The sequence below is a fragment of the Bos grunniens genome, chromosome 15, assembly GCF_055505025.1.
Source record: "Bos grunniens cultivar Pamir isolate PY7600 chromosome 15, Bosgru_T2T1.0, whole genome shotgun sequence".
Lineage (NCBI taxonomy): Eukaryota > Metazoa > Chordata > Mammalia > Artiodactyla > Bovidae > Bos > Bos grunniens.
In genome coordinates, this window is record NC_141179.1 from 52,587,021 (window position 1) to 52,608,800 (window position 21,780).

At 52.8% G+C, this 21,780-nt stretch overlaps 1 protein-coding gene across 3 annotated transcripts in view; it reads right to left on the minus strand.

Annotated features, from left to right (window-relative positions):
- The window catches only part of PDE2A (phosphodiesterase 2A), a 68,780-nt gene that overhangs the window by 30,400 nt on the left and 16,600 nt on the right, over positions 1–21,780 (minus strand). For 2 of the 3 annotated variants that reach the window (XM_086340648.1, XM_086340647.1), the window contains 2 exons: positions 5,143–5,232; positions 1,453–1,541 (listed from right to left, as the gene is read on the minus strand). In XM_086340648.1, coding sequence (XP_086196774.1) covers positions 1,453–1,541; positions 5,143–5,232 — 179 coding nt within the window. Of the gene's footprint in view, positions 1–1,452; positions 1,542–5,142; positions 5,233–14,845; positions 15,024–21,780 lie in introns of all 3 variants that reach the window. The other variant, XM_086340646.1, reaches the window with a different exon arrangement.

A 21,780-nucleotide genomic window follows, 5' to 3' on the forward strand; every position in this document is an offset into this window, starting at 1 on the left:
CCTGCCATCTTACAGATGGGACACTAGAAGCCAGAGAAGAGCATGGCTGCCTTAGTCCACACAGTCCTCGAGAGGAGAAGTTGTCAAACGACGCTAAAGGGGACAGTGTCACCTACCTGCCCACCCTGTGGGAAAATCAAATGGGAGAAAAGGAGGTGGGAAGGCTCAGAGCTATTGGAGAGGCACCATCCCCTTCCATGGGGAAGTGCCAGAGGATAGAACAGCATCAAAGAAGCCAGGATTCCACGTGCCGGGGGAGGTGGTCTCAGGACCACCAGCACCCCCAGTATTAGGACCTCTGGCATCCCCCAAAAGCAGCTCTTTCCATGGCCTCTGTGACAGGTGTCTTGCCAACCTCAGCTACTACCTGAAAAAGCCACATCCCTGACTAGTTGACCTGTTGGAGCGGAGCGCTGCCTCCAGGTAACACCCCCCACTGGTGTCCACTCCCCTTATAGCTCCCGACCCAGTGCTCCCTGGGTCCATGACGCCTCTGCACCACCCAGAAGGCAGTGCTCATATCCTCCTTGGCCTGTCCTCCTCTGGACCAGAGTTCCTGCCCATCCACATTTTCTCATTAGACAAGCTCTATTTCCCTTCTCTCTCCCCTGGACAGCCAGAAGCTAGGATACCGTGTCCCAGACCTGGCTGTGCCTCACACCAAGTATGTGGCATTGGACACGTCTCACGATGTCTACTCATCTGGAAAACAGGGAGGCTAAATTCAATAGGCTCAGAGGTGTCAAGGGACAAGAGGGCACTGAGCCCGTGTTCCTGAAGTCAGTGATTCCAGTGTTCTACCATAATGAAAATAAAAACAGACATTTAGCACTCATTATGGATACAGTTTTAAGGGCATTACATGTGTTAAGCATTTAATCCTTCCAAGAATCCTCCCATAATAGTACTATAAGATGAGCACTATTATTATCGCCAGTTTACAAGCAAGAAAACTGGGGCACAGAGAGGCTGAGTCCCTTGCCCTGGATAGTAAACTGGAGCTGGGGTTTGAACCCAAGCAGCTGGGCTCCAGAACCCACAGCGGGACGTGGTCTGTGATCTCCCCGTTCTCAGAGTTGACACCATGAGGTCCGACATTCTATGACTCCGAGTTCTGTGATTCTGTGAGAACCTGCAGGCAGTTCTCGTAACCTACTGGGGTTCTAGCTGACCAACTGTAGCCCTGACCTTTTGAGACTCAAGCTAAGGAGGCTGCAGTGGTTTAGAATAGCTCTCCAGGAGGAAATCTAGCAGTTGGCACTTTCCCTGTGTCATCCACTCCCCAAACACAACAGAAGACAGTGCTTCTCCCCTCTATACTGCAGTCGGTGAGCTGGCCAGGGAACCCCAGCTGGCAGGGAGGCTGAGGTCAAGGTCAGATGGGGAGGGTGAGACCAGATCTTGTGGTCTCCCTTGACCATGTGAGAGGGCAATGGGTGGAGAGCAGCTCACCGCACTTTCCCCTCCTGGGGCAGCTCGTGGGGGGGCTCCTCACACACCAGCCGGGATTCCCCATCCAGCAGGTAGGTGTAGACCGTCTCCTAGAACAGAAGGCACTCATGAGATCCAGAGGAAAGGCCCTCCCACCACCCACTTCCAGTCTGACACAGGTCTGGGTGCCAAGGTCGTGGGCATCTGTTTGTCCGTCATTACTCCCCAGGTGATTCTAAGTGCAGCCAGGGTAGGAAAACTCCCTTGTGATCTCAGCACTTCACTCTCTCCTGGGGAGGGTCTGATGGGCTGAAGGAACAGACCACAACCCGCCAATACCCTACAACCCTGAGATATTTCCCTGCAGAGACTGCAGCCTCAACAAACAATAACTGAGCGTCCACTCAGGGCCATACTGCAGAAGAGGCTCTGAACACCCTGGAATCTTCCCACCTACCTCAGATACACAACCAAGAAATCACACACTGTGAGCCAAGCCAGGAGGACTTCTTGGAGGGAGTGACTTTAAAGTTGTAACTGACGTGGGAATTAGACATATTCAGGCAGTGGGTTGGAGATGGAGATGGTAGAGGACAGGGAATCCTGGTGTGCTGCAGTCCATGGGGTCACAAAAGAGTCGGACACGAATGAGCAACTGAACAACGAAAGGAAGTGGGTGAGAATGGCTTCTGGGCCAAGTATTAATAATAGGTAGGTAGGTGTACAGAGTCCAAAGCATTGATGGAACCGACAGTGGTGGGGCCAGGGAGGGGGCACAGGAGGTGGGTTTGGGATCAGCGGTGCTGAGTGGGAAGGGAGCTTGGGGAGGATTTTGTTGAGGAGAGGGACTACTACTGGGGAGGGAGGAGCTGGTGAGCCCTGTGACACAGGAGCTGATTTGTATTTTGGAATGACCATTCCCTGGAGTGAGATCAAAGCTCTGTTTGAAGCATATCAAGTCTGCAGCTTGTCAATCCTCCCTCCAAGGACCCAGAGCCGTCCTTTTTTGGGGGTGTAGGGGCATGCCACTCAGCGTGTAGGATTTTAGTTCCCTGACCAGGGACTGAACCCACACCCTCGGCAGTGAAAGCACAGAGCCCCAGCCACTGGACTGTCAGGAACTACCCCCCAGAGAAGTCTTGGTTTCAGTTACAGACCACATCTTGGCAGAAGCAGTTGCCCTCACTGACCCACAAGAGAAAATCCACATTCCTTCCAAGCAGGACTGGCCACTCTTAGAGACCCACAGCCAACCTGTCTGCAGAGCGTCTCCACTGCTGGAGTTGCATGTGATGAGGGAGACCCGGGTGCTCAGCAGAGCCTACACCTCATCGAGGGGGTACCCACGTGCCTGGCTCAGTATCCTGAGAGGTGTTGTTTTCTCAGTGGGAGAATGGAGAGCTCTCCTCTCTGCTGACTGTATCAGGGAGGGCTTCTGGAGGAGGTGACACTGAAGCTCCATGTTAAAGTAAGTAAGCATGGAGTCCTTCTCAGAAGCCATTGGCTTTCACAGCTGTGAGAGTCCACAACCCACAAAAGTCACACACTCTTGTTGCCCTTGGCTGTCCCCAGCCAGCCCCCACCTTCTCCCAACCCCCAGGAGATGCCCCAGTCCTGCCTCCAGAGAACCTGAGCCAAGCTCAGAAGTGGCATGGGCCAGAAATGACAGGGCCTGAGGAGAGTGAGCGGGGCAGACACAGGAAGACCCAGGCCCCTTTGTCCTCCCGGGGGAGGGTCTAGTAGGGAAGTTTGGGGATGAAGAAATCAGTGGGAAGGAGGCCCTCATGCCTCATCTACATTCAGCCTCTTCCTGTCAACCAACCCTTTATGCAGCCTGGGAGGGGCCTGTAGGATTTGACCCCCAAAGAGGTTAAGATGCTACCTAGTACCCAGAGTCCTGTCCTGGCAGAGAGAGGGGTGGGCAATCCGAGAGTGGGGAGCAGGCAGGCACGAGATCCTCACTTCACTTCCGGGTGTCCATCTGCCTCCACCCCCTCACTCGCAGCCCTCTGGGTTAAAATTAGCTGAGTTTACTGGAGAGAAGGAGGAATCATTTCAGACACATCAGTCCCATCTGCATTTGCGGCTGCCTGCCACAATGGGTGCTGATGAGGGAGCCAGGTGCCAGCAGCTCCCCTCCCTGGCATCTCCCCACCCCTCCCTAGAGGCAGAGCAGGCCTGCCGTCTCCCCACCCCTCTTTGGAGAGCTGAGCTCCTCCATGCAGTCAAGACAGGGTTCCCTCCCCAAAGTCAGGGCTTCCTTAGCTCATGCAGGTCTTTGGGGTGGACCAAGACAGACATTTCCCACTGTCCCAGAGATTAGTCACCTGGACCGGAGCTGTCTTCCCGGTACCCTGCTTTGGGGATACAATTAATCCGTACAAAGGCATCTATGCTGGCATCACCAGGATCCTGCCTGTGAAGACCCTCCTCCTCCCCACTCCCAGGGCAGCCTCGTGGATGCTGACCTGCCAACCTCCCTGCCTCTTCTTTTCCAGATGTTTCTCCACCCCAGGCCAGATGTTGCCTCAATCCCATCTCCGGGAGGACTTATTTTGGGAGCTAACACACCACCCACTTCCTACCAATTTCACACTCAATAAAGCTCACTCATTAGTCTTCCTCCTGGGCTCTGAACTTCCAGGAGGTTTTGAAAAGACAGAGCTGAGGAAAGCGAATGGGGATGCTTAGGTGCCAAGCCCCATTTGTTCCTGTCATGCTGTGTGACCTTGGGGGAAGTGTCCTCCCTCTCTGGGCCTTGGGTGGATCATTCATCCAGCAGATTCAGACACAGTGGGCTCTGCTGGTGGCTGGTGTCCAGGGTACAGGAGGGAACACCCCAGGCTATGGGGACTCAGTCTAGGCATCTCCTCTTCTGGTAAGTCTCGCCTGCCTCTTATGGTGTCAGAGCCCCCCCTCCCCAGACTGACAGTCCCCTGCTCCCTGCTATCTGGCACAACTGATACACTTCTGCTTTGTGTCTTGAGAGCCAGTTCATCCATCCTACTGCATAAGGGATGCATAGTGACCACTGGAGCTGAGTTGAGGAGCGGCCTGGGGCAACTGAAGAGGAGTACAGTCTCCTCATCCAGGCACTCCAGGCCCAGGAAACCATGCTGACCCCGTGACCAGGGGCCCAAGCAGCCACCCTGCACCTGTTCCCGGTGTGCAACCTCATCTATGGTGTTGGGATGGGTCAGAGAGAAGCTTAAAGGCTTCTAGAGGCTTCTAGAGGACATCTTATCCAGGCTCCTGACTAGACAGGACACCTGAACTCAGCACAGATCTATTCATCAAGGCCAAGCCCCATTCCAGCACACGGCTGGTGCCAAGGAAGTTCTTCTGCATGTCTACTCAATCCTTCCTGCTATACGTATTCCAAATCTCACGTGACTCACTAGGTCCTACCTAGTGAACCCATTAGGTTATTATCCTAAGTGAATCCATTCCATAATCTGCGACATGATCTTTCCAATTACACTCTAATGCCCCTTCTGTCCCAGACATTCCAGAATTCCTATATCAGTTCATTCACTGGGGCTTAGTTTTAGTCCTCCTCCTCCTCCTCCTCTTAAACACTCACCCAAACCCTTCACTTCCCCATGAGAGTCCTCTGGGCAAAGACCCTGCTTCTTCTTTCTTTCTCAACCCTGTTTAAGAGGAGTGGAGCAAAGGCTTAAGGGGCAGGAAAGTATGGGGCAAGGCACGTACCACTTTGGGAAGCACAGCCGACAGGGCCTCCTTGACAGCCTGTTGCAAGCCTGCAATGTCGATGACGGAGCCCAGGCTCAGCAAAGCATCCTGGAAGAGAGGAAAGGGCAGTGAGGGCCTCTCTGCCAGGCAGGCCAGGACAGCGCCCCTCCCCAGGGGGCTGGGAATACAAACTCTCAGCTTAAACTGGGGCCTAAGGCTAGCAGACACTTGAGTCCCAGGATCTTAGGAACTCAGAATCCAATCAGTCTTTTTTCCGCCCCCCAACCAATCTATTTTTATTTCCCCAACCAGTCTTAAGGCCTTAAAATGTCCAAGTCCCTTCATCTTACAATGAGGGGTCTGGGGCTTAGAGAAGGGTCAGGGACTTAGCAAAGAACTCACAGTAAGTCAAGAGGTCAAGTCTTGTCTAGACCCTAGGTCTCTTGTCCTTCAGCCAAGGACAACTCAGGCATAGCAGGGAAAGTACAAGCTTCCTTATTAACATAAAACAAAACAAGTAAACAAAAAGTTCCAAATTTGAATTCTAGCTCCTCTATTTATAAGCAGTGTGAATCTTGGTCAAGTCACTGAGCCTCAGTCTTCTATCTGTAAACTGGGGGCAACTAAGGCTATCTCCCCCTACAGGCTGATATGGTGATGAAATCAAACTGAGTGCCCACACACATAGGTGCTCAGCGAAACATCTGCTGAATCTGGGTCCCACTCAGTTTCCCAAGGAGGGAGGTGGTCTCGCATAGTCTCATTTTTTAGCCTAGTGAGGGGCTGGGAGTAGCGAGAGTCCACGAGGTACATGAGCCCACAAGAGTCAAGAAACACAGTGAGGCCAGCCCCTGGTGAGACAGAAGGGGAAGGAGAAATCAGCCTTGACTGCCTCACAGCCTTCCTGTCCCAGGAACAGGCCTCGTCCTTGGAGAGCCGGAACCAAGACAAGAAAGGTCCCTGCTTCTTGCTCTATTAACTTGGCCCAAACCATGGGGATCAAAGAGAAAGGTAACAGAACAGAGGATCCAGGGCCAAAGCAGGACTGTGACTCATACCATCCACTCAGCCAGGCCCTCCCCGCTAGCCCCTGCAAGTTTTTTCTGATGTCTTCCTTGTGGATGGCTCAGTCTGTGTTCATAGAGCCAAGTGATTAATTGTAGGATAGAAGACACATGGCGTGGCCCCCATTCCTGTAAGCGACGTGAGCTTGAGGCTCTTATTGGGCCATAATCTCAGTATGAGCCCACAGCATAAATGTGGCAGGTAATATATTAAAATGATGAGATTGCAGGGCATATTAATAAAGATCTGTTACCCTAACTAGGGAAGATGAGAATTGCTCCATGTCCATGGGCTGACTAGATCATCCCCAGTGCACTATGTCCCAGGTAAGGACAAGAAGAGACTCATTCAGAGGAAGTGACGTATGTAAAGAGAGAATAAGAAAGCAAGTCCTGCATGGAGAACCTGGAGATGCCTTGCCTGCAGCAGAACAGATCCAGGAGTTTCAGTATTTGACTCCAATATCTCAGGCTTTCCTGGGCAGGGCGACTGGACTCTGTGGCCCCAGAGACAGCCTGGAGACTCCCAGGATTTCACAGGAGGCTGACTTTGGCCCAGGGGAGTGAAAGATCTTCTTCCAGGTAGAACCAAGACAAGAAAGGTCCCTGCTTCTCGCTCATAGGCAGAGGCCACTAGAAGAGAGGTGAGGAACTGAGCTCCCCATACTTGGGGGTTTGCAAAAATTGGCTAGATGCCCATTTTTCAGAGAGGTTACAGAGAGGAGTCCTGCACTGGGGTCCAGATGAAGCCTGTGGTCTGGGCTTTGGCTCCAGATTTCACCTTGCATCTTCTTGGCTTCAGTTTCCTTCCCTACCCTGACTCCCATTCCCACCCAGTCCTGTGTTCCAGGTTGAGGGAGCAGTGGTGGGCTTTCTCTTCAAATGGCATTGTTTTCTCCAACCCCCAACCTCCCTTTGATCCCTTCCACTGCTCAAGTGAAGACACATTTCGGTCATGAAGATGTGTCTCCATCCTAGGACACCAGGAGCTGCTGACTCCACAATAAATTCCCCAAATTGGATCAACTGTCCTTTGATCCTGAGGCTCTCCTCATCACAGCTCACACACTCTCAGCACCACACATACCTGGCTACCCAGTCACAGACCCTCATATTCTCACAGAAACATCCCAGCCTGCCCTCAGACACCTTCCAGGTACACATATAGGTTCACACAGGTGCAGATACTTCCTAATGGACTCACAGGTCCAGGGTTCAGCAACATGTTGGCCACTGTGGCCTTTCTAGGTCAATTCTGCAGACTAAAGAGGTGAGGAAGAGCTGATGTCCCAGATAATCCTGAAAAAAAGTCTGCCAACCCAGGCTCCTCAGACAGTGGTTCCAAGGGCTTGGCCCCAGAAGGTAGTGCTGGTTTAGGTCTGTTCCTGCCTGGAGGCAGTGGGGAAGGATAAGCTAAGTTGGGGGCCCTGCCCTCTAATGGAGTTTGTGTGTGTGGTGTGGAAGTTGGAGAAGAGGGGCCAAGGTGACAGAGTGAGTTCTGATGTCCAGGGAGACTTGTCTCAAAGCCACAGGCTTAGGACAGCTAAGTCTCCCCATTTGACAGATGAGGAAACTGAGGCTCAAAAAAAAAAGCAATGCCCCATCTGTGGTCAGCCAGCCAGTCAGGACAGAGGGTCCAGAACCCACCTCTCTGGATCTCCAGCCTCTGTCTTGTTCCTCCTCTGGACTGACCCCCAGCTCCCTCCCCAGGGTCCTTAGAGAGAATAGTCTGTCCTTTGTTCTGATTGGTGGCTCTTCGACCTGCCCTTTACTCGGATTGGGGAATGCCCTGACCTGTCCTTTACTGAGATTGGTGGATACCTGTCTGGCCTTTGCTTGGATTGGTCAGTTTTCTGTGACTCCTCAGGCTAAGGGCAAGATAATGGCACAAGAAGGGAATTGGTAAGGAAACTTAAAGACAGTTGGAGCGGCAGAGAGGGGGCCCAGTGGGCGGGATGGAAGCACGGCGATGAACCCCTGGGTGGCCTCTGCCTGATATCCTTCTGTCCACCCACCTCCTGGCCCTGCCCTGCCTGCCCCAAGATGGCGGGTGTTGAGTGTAGGAAACACAGCTGGGAAGCGCCACTTCACACTTGGCCTTCAAGATTTGCTCTCATGTTGCCTTCTTGAATCTTGCCAAGAGCCCAAAGCAATTTCACCTTCTGCATCAACTCAGGGAGGAAATAGTTCACATTCCACAGACCATGAGGTGAGGCTCAGAGGTCAGAGTGGCTGCCCCAGTGAAGGGAGAAGAGTCAATGGTACTGAGGCTCAAGTCAAAGAGTTTTAAACCCCAGAAATCTTAAACAGCTGAGGAGAGGAAAAGTACAGACAGAGCCATACCTGCTCTCACGCACATCTACACATGTCACACATACACATATTCCCATGTACACACCAGCACACAAACTCACACACATGGATAAAAATGCAACCCTATAGAAATGGCCACCCACTCCAATATTCTTGCCTGGAAAATTTCATGGACAGAGGAGCCTGGCAGGCATTATTTAGTTCATGGGGTCAAAAAGAGTTGGACAGGACTGAGCACACATGCATGCAATATACAAAGCACACATAAACATACACTTAAGCATGTACACACATGCAAAAATAAACACACTCAAACACACTCAGCCAAGCTAAGGGTGGGGTGAAAGAGGTCACATTTCCTGCCCTTGCAGCTTTTGTGAACAAACATCAGTGTAAATATCAGCATGACAACCAGCAATTTCCCAGACTCCAGAGGAGAATCTGTGGGGTATAGTGAAGAGCAGCTGTTTCCAGTGTGTCCCAGATTGACTATGGAAATTCTGTGTGGCCTTAGTAGGCTCTTTCCTCTTCTGAGTTTGTTTCCTCACTACTAAAAATGGGTCCTTCCAGCTAACAACACATAGTTCTACCATTTTGTGTTTTAATTCAATGAGAATGGGTGAATGGATATGTCAAGGCTGCATATTGTCACCCTGCTTGTTTAACTTATATGCAGAGTACATCATGCGAAATGGCGGGCTGGATGAAGCACAAGCTGGAATCAATATTGCCGGGAGAAATATCAATAACCTCAGATATGCAGATGACACCACCCTTATGGCAGAAAGTGAAGAGGAACTAAAGAGCCTCTGGATGAAAGTGAAAGAGGAGAGTGAAAAAGTTGACTTAAAACTCAACATTCAAAAAACTAAGATCATGGCATCTGGTCCCATCACTCCATGGCAAATAGATGGAGAAACAATGGAAACAGTGACAGACTGTATTTTCTTGGGCTCCAAAATCACTGCAGATGGTGACTGCAGCCATGAAATGAAAAGATGCTTGCTCCTTGGAAGAAAAGCTATGACCAACCTAGACAGCATATTAAAAACCAGAGACATTACTTTGCCAACCAAGGTCCATCTAGTCAAAACTATGGTTTTTCCAGTAGTCATGTATGGATGTGAGAGTTGGACTGTGAAGAAGGCTGAGTGCCGAAGAATTGATGCTTTTGAACTGTGGTGTTGGAGAAGACTCTTGAGAGTCCCTTGGACTGCAAGGAGATCCAACCAGTCAATCGTAAAGGAAATCAGTCCTGAATATTCACTGGAAGGACTGATGCTGAAGTTGAAACTCCCATACTTTGGCCACCTGATGCGAAGAACTGACTCATTGGAAAAGATTCTGATCCTGGGAAAGATTGAAAGCAGGAGGAGAAGGGGATGACAGAGGATGAGATGGTTGGATGGCATCACCGACTCAATGGACATGAGTTTGAGTAAACTCTGGGAGTTGGTGATGGACAGGGAAACCTGGCATGCTGCACTCTATGGGGTTGCAAAGAGTCAGACATGATTGAGCGACTGAACTGAACTGAACTGAACTGAATGGACACGTGAATGGATAGATGAATGGATGAGTGGATGGGTAGATGGGTAGAAGGATGGATAGATGGATGGATGGAGCCTTCATACTTTCCCCAGCTCCCTATCTGTAGCCCTGTGGTTGGAGGTAGGTCCACTCAGCACTGTAGATGGTGCCACTCCCCACACACTCTAGAAAGTACCCCAGGTACCAAAAAAATGGAGCCTGTTTGGAGCAATCGGTCTCCTCTGGAACCAGCAGTGGGACTGGATCAGCCTTTCTACACTCATTTGGGTAGGAAGAGAGTCTGGACAAAATGACTTCTAACTCATTAATGGATTATATGAAGCCAGAGACCTTGGTTTTATCCTTTCTGGAGCCACCAGCAGAGGCACTGATGGCCTTCTTGAAGGTCAAGGTCAGTGTCACATGCTGCTCTCCTGTCTTGTCTCTGTGAGTCTCATTGTCTCTCGCGACCTCCATCAACCATCTATTGCTTTCCCTACTGCTGGGAACCTACAGCCTACCCCTTGGTCTCCAGAGGGAAGCCTCCTTGTGCCCCCAGAGTGACCTAAAAGAAGGCAATAACACCAAACCCAATGGCAAGGTACCTCCTAAGGCAAGCTGTGTTACTGCGACTGATTTATACATGCTGATTTATCCACCTCTGCCTGAGCTAGGTCCCCTGGGTGGCCTGGGGTTGGGGAACCTCCTCTTTCTCTGGGCTTTGGTGTCCCTTTCTCTAAAATGGGGACTTCCAAGGACCTTGGAGCCCCTCTCACTCTATTCCTCTTTCCTTCCCTCTGGACCTGTGTCTCTCTCAGGCTGTCTCCCCGATCTCTCCGAGTGGGTCTCTCCCTCTTGCCATGCCTCCCTCGGTCCATGTCTGTCACAGGCTGCTCTCGTGTCTCACCTCTGAGTCTCAATGTCTTTCCCATCTCCAATCCTCTCTCCTCTCAGATGGCTTCTGCCCTTTCTCTTTTGTACACTCCTGCTCCCTGCCCCCCAACTCCTGTCTCTCCTGCCCACTCCTTCCCTAACTCTCCAGGTGGTCTTCTTGAGAACTTGTGGTGAAAGTGTCTGACCCAAGATTGGCACCCCCAGAATAAGGGTACCCAGCAAGGTGGTCATGATGGGAGAAACCAGGGGTGCCAGGGCAGATGCCATCTATTCTTCCACTTCCTGCCTCCTGTTCTGGTGGGCATCACACACATATTCTCCTCTTCCCAGAGAACAGGGCCTTCAGGGACAAAGGAGCCCATCTGTCTCTGCACCCAGCGTGCGCCTGGCACTTGCAAGCCCATCTGCTCCACCAGCAGGAGTGGCAGAGCTCCCCCAAAGGCTTCCTGGGGGCTCAGGCCAGAGAAGCCCCTGGGGACTGGGCCTCAGACCCCAGCCAAGCCCGAGCGCCCGGAACTTACTCTGTGACTCTCATAGCCCTTGCAGCATGGCTCACCCCACAGAGTCAGGAGATAGCCAGGAAGCAGGAGGGGCGGCCCTTCCTCCCCTCTTCCCTCCTGCCCACCCAGACCTGCTGTGTACCCAAGGAGCTGCCTTGAATGGATCTGGCACCTTAAACACACAGAGGACAGCTGCCCAGGAGTGCTAAGATCTTGCAACCCCAGACCTCCCCTCAACAAAGCTGAGCTGGACCGGGGTCAAGAAAATAGAAGAAAGAGGCTTGGTGATCCCTGGGAGACCTGATCTGAGGAAGTGGCAGGAGAGAGGCCCAGGCCTCAGTTGGACAAGTTCACATGTCAGAGTCCTACTTCTGCAGGGAAGAAAAAGCACCTACTGTGTGCTAGGGGCATTCATCAGTGGTTCTCAAACCTGTGCACCAGAACCCCTGTAGGGCTTGTTAGCATCCAGGTTGCTGGCCCTACCCCCAGAGTTTCTGATGCAGTAGGTCTGGGATGAGGCTAAGAGTTTGCATTTCCAACACACTCTCAGCTACTGGCCCAGGGACCACACTTGGAGACCCAGCAACACACACTCTCTCTCTAGTCCTCCCATGGAGGTGCTTGTATTGACCATCCTGTTTCATAGGTGAGGAGACTATGGATCAGAAAGGAGGGGCCTTGCTCAGGTAAGAATGACCCATCTTCTGGCAAGTCCATGCCACTTACACATATGAGAGGGACTCCTCAGAGAAGGTCCCCAGGCAGGGAGAGGCAGAGGTCCTGGAAGGAGAGTGAGGTGGGGCAGGGAGTGACAAGAGACCAGGGTGTGTGGAAGGGGCCCCTCAGAGTTCAGGGGCCCAGGCCTAAAGGAAGGGCCTGCCCTCTCCCCCCTCTCTTGCTCCTTCCTCCCTCCTCTGGGTACCCCTCTCTCCCCACCAACCCCTTCTCCGCCCCTCACCTGCCCTTCGCAGACTCTGGCTTCAGTTGTTACTCCAACAGGGCCGCGTCTCCAGCCTCCGAGCCACACTGGAGACACGTGCACTGTAGAGTACACCTGAGCCCGGTCCTGGAGACCCCCCACCACATCTCCCCACCTCCCTGACGAGCTCAGCCCCTCCTGTGGGCTCCTTGCCTCTGACATTCATAACCAGCCCCTCCCGAGCCCCTCACCCATTCCAAGCCAATCTCAGCCAGGTAGGAATCGTATGGCCAGTCAGCTCTCTGTGTTCTTGACTCTCTGGCCCCCTCAGCCCCTAGCACAGGGTCTGGGGTGAGGAAAGGATGGGATGAGGGAACAGCAGAGTGGGCAAAGGGAGGGAGGCCAGAGCCAAGTGGGGGAGGCAAAAGATGGCCTGTGGTGGGGGGTGGGGGCTCAGGATAGGCTCATGCCTAGGCATGCCGCCCATGCCCCTCTGCCTCATTCTCATGGTAGAGCCGACAGCGACCTCCACCCCCATTGCTCACGTTCTCCTCAACGTCACAGCCTTCCTCCCAAGCACACCAGCAGCAGCCCCTCATCACTGCTATCCCCAACACCTGATGCCTCTACTGTTCTTGACTCCTGGCCAAGGCCCCGTGCGGGCAAGGTGGGGCATGGCCTGGGAGTCCCAAGGAGCCGGCCATGAGTCAGTCATACCACTAAAGAGAAGCCTGGGACCGAGGAGGTGCGCTGCCTGCCCCCAGTGGTGTGTAGGCAAGGACAGGGCCCTGCCAGGGAGTCTGTGCCCCAACAAAGGACTGGGTGAACCCGGTTGGCCTTCAGGTCTGGGTCCCATGACCCTTAATGTCTTTGAACCCTTCTCAGCCTCACCCTCTCCCTTCAGGGTGGGTTGGGGGCTGAACAAAGCAAGTCCAGGAGCCTCTGAGAGGCAGACACAGTGGCCCAAGCAGGAGAGAAGGATGGAGCTGTGTGACCCGCTGGGACCAGCGTCAGAGACGAATTAATGTCTCTCAGGAAACAACAGTCGAAGGAACAATTGGACCCATGAATGATTGAATAAATGAGCGACTGGCCTCCCTTCTCTGGGCCTCCCTCCAGGAACATTTTGTCTTTGCTCCCTCCCTCAGGCCAGTCTGAGTCTCCCACCCAGGGCTCTTACAGCCTGTGCTCCCCATAATGGCGTGGCGTGCAGAGTTCCCACTACAGTCCACCTGGCTCCCCCATCAGACCGGGGGCTCTTAGAGGGCAGAGGTTTTATCCTCTTCCTCCTCGGGACCCCAGTATCATGCAGCCCCCATCACGGCTGTCAGGAGGTATTCACTGAGCTATCAAATGATCAGCTAGACTCCCAAGTGCCCAGGGCTGTTGGGCTGTGAAGGGTATATGCCATTACCAAGCAAGAGGGGTGGACCTAATGATTTCTGGAGACCCCTGGCCCAGGAAGACAGCTAAGTCCTCTCAAAGTCTTCCAAGTCTAGCACAGTTACTGTCTTAGAGGAGCCTAAGGAAGGAGAATGCCTTGTACAGAGGACTTTAGCAACATTTCCAAGACATCTCTGCAGGCTGAGGGGTCCTTCTGCCTCAGGATCACCTCCCCGTGCAGAGAGGGCAGGGGATAGATGGTATGTCAGGAGGGCCCTTCCCCTGGAGCACTAACATTATCACCTTCTTTCATAAGTGAGTTTACCTCCTCCAGGCAGCCCTCCTGGGTGGGTCATTTGTGCTCCTCTCAGCCCTCCTGAGAATTCACACAGGACCAGAGTCTACAAGGGCCTCAGGCCTATGGAACCTAGTCCCCAGCTTGACTAGGGGAGGCTAAGACCAGGAGAGGCAGGAAAGGACTTGCCCAGTTCTCACCCAGAGTCAGGCTTCCCAAGTGGCACTAGCGGTAAAGAACCCACCTACCAATGCAGGAGACTTAAGAGACACGGGTTTGATCCCTGGGTCAGGAAGATCCCCTGGAGCGGGGCATGGCAATCCACTCCAATATTCTCTCCTGGAGAATCCTATCGACAGAGGAGCCTAGCGGGCTACAGTCCATAGAGTCACAAAGAGCTGGACACGACTGAGCAATTAAGCATGCGAGCACCTGGAGTCAGGAGGCTTTGCTCCGGCCACAGGCCTTCGGGACACACTAGGCTCCCTCCCTGCTGAGCACTGTCGTCTTAGAGGCCCCTCAGGTTCCATCTTGGCTGGTGGATGGATTGAGACCCTCTCAGATGTGGGGAGGGGCTGGGTGCCTTCCTCCAAGTCAGGGACAGGGCCTCTGGTCTCTCCCTGTGCCAGACATGGTGCCCACATTGGGAAGTCAGTAACGGATGGCACTGGCCTGGCACAGGGTTAGTGTGGGCCTGCAGAGGGCAGGGAGGAAGGGCCGGCCTGGGGAGGGGCTGCTGGGGGGAAGGGGGCTGGCCGGGCAGGGCGTCCCCTCCAGAGCAAGGCCGACAGCAGGCCGCAGAGGGGACTTTCCCGGCTCTGACCTGAACTCTGTTTCCCTCCCGGCCTTCCTGGATTCTCCACGTCTGTCTCTCTCTCTCAGTCTGTTCTTCTCTGGCATGCGTCTCTCCCACAGCCTCACTGCTGGGTCCCATGACTGTATTTGGCTCTGTCTTCAGGGTCTGGTCCATCTCAGCTGTTCCCCAATTCCCGGCGCATGGACTAGGGGTTGGGAGGGAGGGTGAGTATGAGAAAGAGACTGGGACAGAGATAAGGACCGATTCAGAAGCTGAGGAACAAAAGAAGAGCCAGGAGGGGACCTTGGGGCTGGGGCCAGGGAGGCAGGGCTGGCCAGGGTCCTCAAACCTCGCTGGCCCTGAGGACGAAGCCCGAATTGGAGGGAGGGGCAGGGTCCACCCTTTCCCTCTGCACTGGCTCCCGGCCCCCCTTCCTTCTCCCTGCCCCTGCAGGAATGTGTGAGCATCTCATTGTTCCTAAAAATAGTCCCACTGTATTGGGGGTTGGAATGAGAAATCTTCTGGGCAGGGTTCATCTCAGGCATGCCCCTGCCTCTGAGCTTCCAATGATTTTGTTCCCCAGAGCGGGGCCCTTTCTGAGCCACCCCCCCCACACACACACCTGCCATGGCTCCCGGGGCCCCAGAATAGGCTCTGAGCTCTGGGACTTGTTGGAACTGTTTGTGAAGCACCCCAGACGAGGCCACTGCTATTCTTACTGATGCCCGAGTCCAGGCACACTCCAGCCTCTTCCCAACTCTCCAACCTTCTCCCGACTACCCCATCATCCTCCCACCTCCAGGCCCTGGCTCCTCCATTTCCATTTCCTCACTTCTCCCCTCCTGTCCTTCCAGGTCCAGCCCAGGTCTGCTCTGGTGCCCCACCCCTGCTGTGCTCTCTGGCTCCCCATCCAGTCCTTCAGGGTTCAGGGGAGTCTCAGCCCCACCTTGCCTCCTCTGCTCCCCTTGGCAGATCAGCTCGGGCTGGGCCTCCCTCCCCCTCCACTCCCTGAGTAAAGCTCTGAGGCACTGCCCTTCTCCAGGGAAGGGGTCGTTGGTGGGGAGACGCTGCAGGCTCTGGGCTCCCACACCCTCCCCTGACCCCAGCATCTCCCCACCAGCTTTGGTTTTCTCTTTTGCACCCTGGGCCTGGAATGTCTCTTGATTTCAGTCTCGAGGGGAAGGCCCATCCAGTCTCACCTCCTCTCTGCCTCCATTTTTCAGATGGGGGAACCGAGCCCCAGAGAGGGGAGGTGATGGGCCCCCGAGTCCACGGGAAGCTGGCCATGGGCCTCGGTCACACTGCATCGTTATGCAGGGTCCCCCTGTCTGTGGGGCTCCAGAGGCAGGCTCCTCACACAACCCACCACCCCACCCACCCTGCCCAGGCAGGCAGGCTGGCATCCAAAAGTATTTGCCTTTGGAGGGCCCAGGAAGCCACAGAACAAACATCCGGAGTCTCTGGAACTTCTCCTACTTTCCCTCCTTATATCCCAAGAATCCGGGAGCCACTAAGCGCATGTGTACACACACACACACACACACACACACACACACACACAGCTCAGGGCCATGTAAACACATGAGCTCAGGAGATCTCGTGCTATTGCTGTGCCTGTGAGAATCTATCTGTGCAGTTCCTTTAGAGGCCCCAAAACCCTAAAAAGATGAGACTGTCCCCCAACCTCACCAGTGTGTGTGTTAGTCGCTCAGTCATGTCTGACTCTTTGAGACCTCATGGACTGTGGCCGCCAGGCTCCTCTGCCCATGATATTCTCCGCACAAGATACTGGAGCGGGCTGCCATGCCCTCCTCCAGACCTTCTCAATTTTGTCTTGGAAATGAACGCTAGAATTGCTTTTGCATTAACTTTTCTGACTGCAAAATTCCAGATACAATCATCCCACCTGACTTTTCCCCCCACTTTATGGGGAGCTCCTCCCCTTCAGCTGGTGACCTGAGCACACGTGTGGCCTGTCCCTTAGCTGTCCATAATGCATGTCCCTATGGACCATCATGTGACCACAGCAGAATATGACCCTCAGGTCATTAGGAGGATGTCTGTGTGAAAGCATGTAAGTCTGGGACTCTGGGAGTGTGAGCACACCCCTGAGGCCATGTCTGTGCGTGAGCCATCTGTGCATGCGGGGGCCTGTGTGGGTGTGATGTGGGTTGGTGATGTCTACGTGGGTCTGGGTGTACACAGCAAGTGTGTAATTGTCTGTGGAACTGTGAGTGCATCGGCGGCTGGTTTTGCCTCTGAACGAATGACTGAGTTTATGGCTGAGTGCTGGCATCTGTGCCTGTGGGGGGTTTGATTCATCTGCCCTGCCCTGAGCACCCCATCACCTCTTCCATCACCTCTGGCAGACCTGGGCTCACAAGTCTTCCCTGCCACACGTCATCTGTGTGGCACTGGACAAGCCTTTCATCTCCCTGGGCTCAGTTTTCTGAAATGGTGACTTCTCCCAGAGCCACTGAGAAGACTCAAGAGGAATCTTGCGGTCCTGCCTAAGTGGCTCCCAGCCAGGGGGCTAGGGCACTTCTGTGCAAGCTACAAAGAAGTGAGCCCAACCCTCTGGGCAAATGCAGCCTGAGGGACAAGGGTTGGCGGGGGGCAGGGGCGAGTGTAAGCTGGGTTTCAGTGCTGTTGGAACCCTGTGTGAGTAAAGTTCAACCTGTGAGGTTAGAAGCTGTGGCCCTGCAGGTGACCAGAAACAGAAGCTCCCTTTCTTCCTGCTCCCACTCCAGGTGTGCAGCCTGGAACTAGAGGATCTCTGGCTCTGGACAGAGATAAAGCTCTGAGGACTCCCACTCCCACCAAACTCCCCCTGGGGTTCTTTCCCCTTCACCCACCCTCTACCCTGCCTTCTCCAAAGTCCAAGAGAAGGCCCTACGGAAGCCATGAGAGGGACTGACCAGATCAGGGATGCAGAGATGAACTAGGCCAGCCAGAGGATCAGAGACCACCCCTGCCCCCACCTCCACCCCCACCAATGACAACTCTCCTTGTCCGATGGGGAGACTGAGACAGAGAGAGAACCAGAGACCCTCCATGGACACAATAAACCTAATCATTGCAAGCTTCTGTCTCAAGATCTCTGTACCTGGAGCTGGGGAGATCCAAGCTCTGGACTCTGTGGGCTCCGAAATGGAGCCCAAGGGAGTGGATGGGGTTCCAAGGGAAAGGCCCTTCCAGACCTGAGCCCTCAGCTGTGAGTGTGGGTCTTCTACCCACCAGCCCCACTGCCTCCCCGCAACCCTGGCCAGATCCCCCACTGGTGTGATAACCACATTATGGCATTTTTTCTTGAGCAAATTGCATCGGCCTAATTGAATGAGGCTGCAGGAGCCTGGGCTGGAGGCTGACAGCGGGTAAGGATGGCAGGAGCCACGGAGAGGAGGGTGTGGGAGCAATATGGGATGGGGAGGTCCTGACGACGCTGAGCAGAGGACAGAAGGGATGGGAGAGGGAAAGTGGAGGGCTGTGAACATCAAACACAGCATTCATTCCCTTCAGCCCCTCTGCACACCCACTGGTGCTCACATCACACCAGGTGCCTGGACACACTGGGATGCAAGAGATGGTCTCCCCAGGGGACCACTGAGCATTCACTCAGTGCCAGGCACTGTGTTCTTTTAAAAGCACCATTTCACATAATCCTCCCACCGGCCCCATTTTATTCTTGAGAGAATTGAGGCCTAAGAGATGAAATGACCTGCTACATGTCAGAGCCAGATACCATAGCCCTTGCTCTTACCGGGTACCTGCAGCACCCCAGTACCGCGCTCCCACCCTGCCTCCAGGAAGCCTTCCTGGGGAGCTCAGTGAAAGGAGGAGGCCTCACGCCAGCTCATACTTGGGCCCAGACACCATTTCTGTCCCCACTGAGTGCTCCTGCTCGCCCACTCTGTGATGTCTGTCCTCTGTCTGATGGTCAGCAGCCGAGGCTGGGGCTGATCCCACACAATCACACACCCCCATCACTCACAACACACCCGTGACCCCTCTCATCCCATGCAGCATCCACTCTGTGTGTCAGACTCATTGGCTCAGGGTGACAACAGGGAGGACACGATCGCTGCCGTCACATGGCATGTCCCACACACTCAGTGACACACAATCATTACATGGTATCCACAGTGTCACACACCACTGAGTGTCACAGGGCCACACACAGTGAAACTATCCCTTTGGTCCTCACTCAGGGTGAGGCCCACGGGCAGTGTCAGTCACACACTGCGCTCCCAAGGTCCTCAACACACCCTCACACAGACTCACACACACACAGTTCCAAGCTGGCTCTGGGCTGCACTGTCTCATGTCATCCAGGACCTTAAAAATATCCACCTTTGATGAAATGACGTCATTTCTGAGATTTGCATTAAAATACTTCAGCAAAAGAGCCTACAAAATGGGAGAAAATATTTGCGAATCCTATGTCTGATAAGGGGTTGGTATCCAGAATATACAAAGAAGCCCTACAGCTCAACCACAAAATAAACACCCTGATTTTTAAATGGGCAAAGACCTTGAATAGACATTTCTCTAAAGAAGATGTACAAATGGCTGACGAACACGTGAAAAGATGTTCGACATCACTGATCATCAGGGCACACAAATCAAAACCACAGGGAGATACCACCTCACATTCATTGAAATGGCCACTATTAAAAAAAGAAAAAAACAGAAAATAAGTGTTGGCGAGGATGTAGAGAAACTGGACCTCTGGTACACCGTCAATGGGAATGTAAAATTGTGTGGCTGCTGTGGAAAATAGTACATGGTTCCTCAAAATTAAAGATTAAATTATCATGTGATCCAGCAATTCCCCTTCAGGGTATGTATCTAAAAAACTGAAATCAGGATCTTAAATTTGTACATCCATGTTCACAGCATCATTATTCATAAAAAGGTGAAGCAACCAAAGTGTACATCAAGGGATGAACTGATAAACAAAATGGTTTATATACAATAGAATATTATTTATCCTCAAAAAGGAAGGAAATTCTGACATATGTTATGACATGGCCTGGATTAAAATTGAGAACATTACGTTGAATGAAATGAGAATCACAAAAAGACAAATACTATATGATTCCACTCATATGAGATACTTAGGATAGTCAGATTCATAGAGACAGAAAACAGAATAGTGGTTGCCTGGGGCTAGAGGGAGAGGGAGTTGTTTAATGGGTATAAGTTTCAGTTTTGCAAAATGAAAAATGTTCTGGAAAATGGTTGCACATCCCTGCAAATGTACTTAACACCACTGAACTCTCTATTTAAAAATAATTAAGATGGTCACTTTTATATTATGCATATTTTACCACAATTCAAAATATTTCAAGAAAAGAAAATGAAAATAAAAAGGAGGGATCGATGAACTAAATATGTCTAAATCTTAATGACCGTTATATTTGGGTGATGGGTATATGACCAGCTCATTGTATTATTCTCCCAAGCATTGTGTGTTTAAAATATTCCATAATAAGAAAAAATTGTACTCTCCCTTGACCTCACACCCCTTTGGAGCAACCACACGTCCTCTCTGCATCCCTTCACAGCCAAAGGTCTCCAGAGGACTGACTACGCTCTGTCTTCACCGCCACTCACCACCTGCCCAGGCCATCTGGCTTCTGGCCCCACCCTGTCACTGGCAGGGTTCTTGTCTGGCTCAGTTGAGCACGTGGCCCAGCCCAGCACAATCTCCCTGTTCCCACCTTGCCTGACGGCTTGGCAGCATGTCACCCTGTTGAACCTCTCCCGCTCCCTGACTTTCAGCTTCACCCCATCTGGTCTCCTCCACCTCCCTGGCTGCTCCTGCTCTGTCTCGCTGCGGCTCTTCACCTCACGGTTCAGTCCTCAGTCCTCACCTCTTTTCTCACTGTCTCTCCCTAGGTCATCCCAGCCAGGTCTGTGGTTTAATAAATCAGCCCTACCCACTGGCTCGCAAACATATCCCCAGCCTGGCCTCAGCTGCCCATCACCTGGATGTTTGACTTGCATCCAAACAGGTCTGTCAATCTCGGTCTCCTTGTCCTCTCCCACCCCATGCCTTTCCCAGTAACATCGCCACCAGCTATTCCTTGGTTCTTCAAATCAGAAACCTGGGAGCCATTCTCCTTTTTCCTTCTGGTTCATCCTCTGATTCATCAGCAAGTTCTGTCATTTCTACCTGCAAATATCTCCAAAGTTTGTTCATTTCGCTCCAACTCTTCTGCCCTCCCCTTAGCCCAGGCACCACCATCTCCAGCCTGGGTGGCTACAATGGCCTTCAATTCTCTGCCTACCTCCTCTCAGCCCCTCCAGCTGGTTCCCCACCATACACTCTGCAACAAGAGTATAGACTCTTTCAAAATCATAAATTAGACCATGTCACGTCCCTGCCTGAACCCATCGGGGTCTTCCCAAGACAGTATTTTACACAGGGTTGTGTGCTAACAGCTCACACTGTCACAAGCATTACAGGATTGCACAGTATCACACGCTGGTTTTCACACACGATGTCACTCTGTGTTACACCCTTGGTTGCACACTCAGCCTCCCTACATGCCCACACTGACAATGCAGTGTCAGACACTTGAGCCCCCAAACTCAGAACCACACTTGTTACTGCACAGCGTCACTCATCCGTGTTTACCTATTTGATCCTCACAGTGTCACACCCTCAGTGTCACACTTGGTATCACTCAGCATCACACAATCAATATCACAGGGTCACACCATCAGTAGCATGTCCACTGTCTCACACAGTCTTGGACAAGTGGTGTCACACATCTGGAATCACTATTTTGGTGTCACACATTTGGTGTGTGTCATTTGGTGTCACACTCAGTGACTCGCCCACTCTCCACACAGTATCCCATGATTTCACAAACTCGGTGTCACACAGCAGAGCCCCCGCTGCCCCATTGTCAATGTCTCAGTGTCACCCTGGGCATCCCCTGGGCCCCACAAGC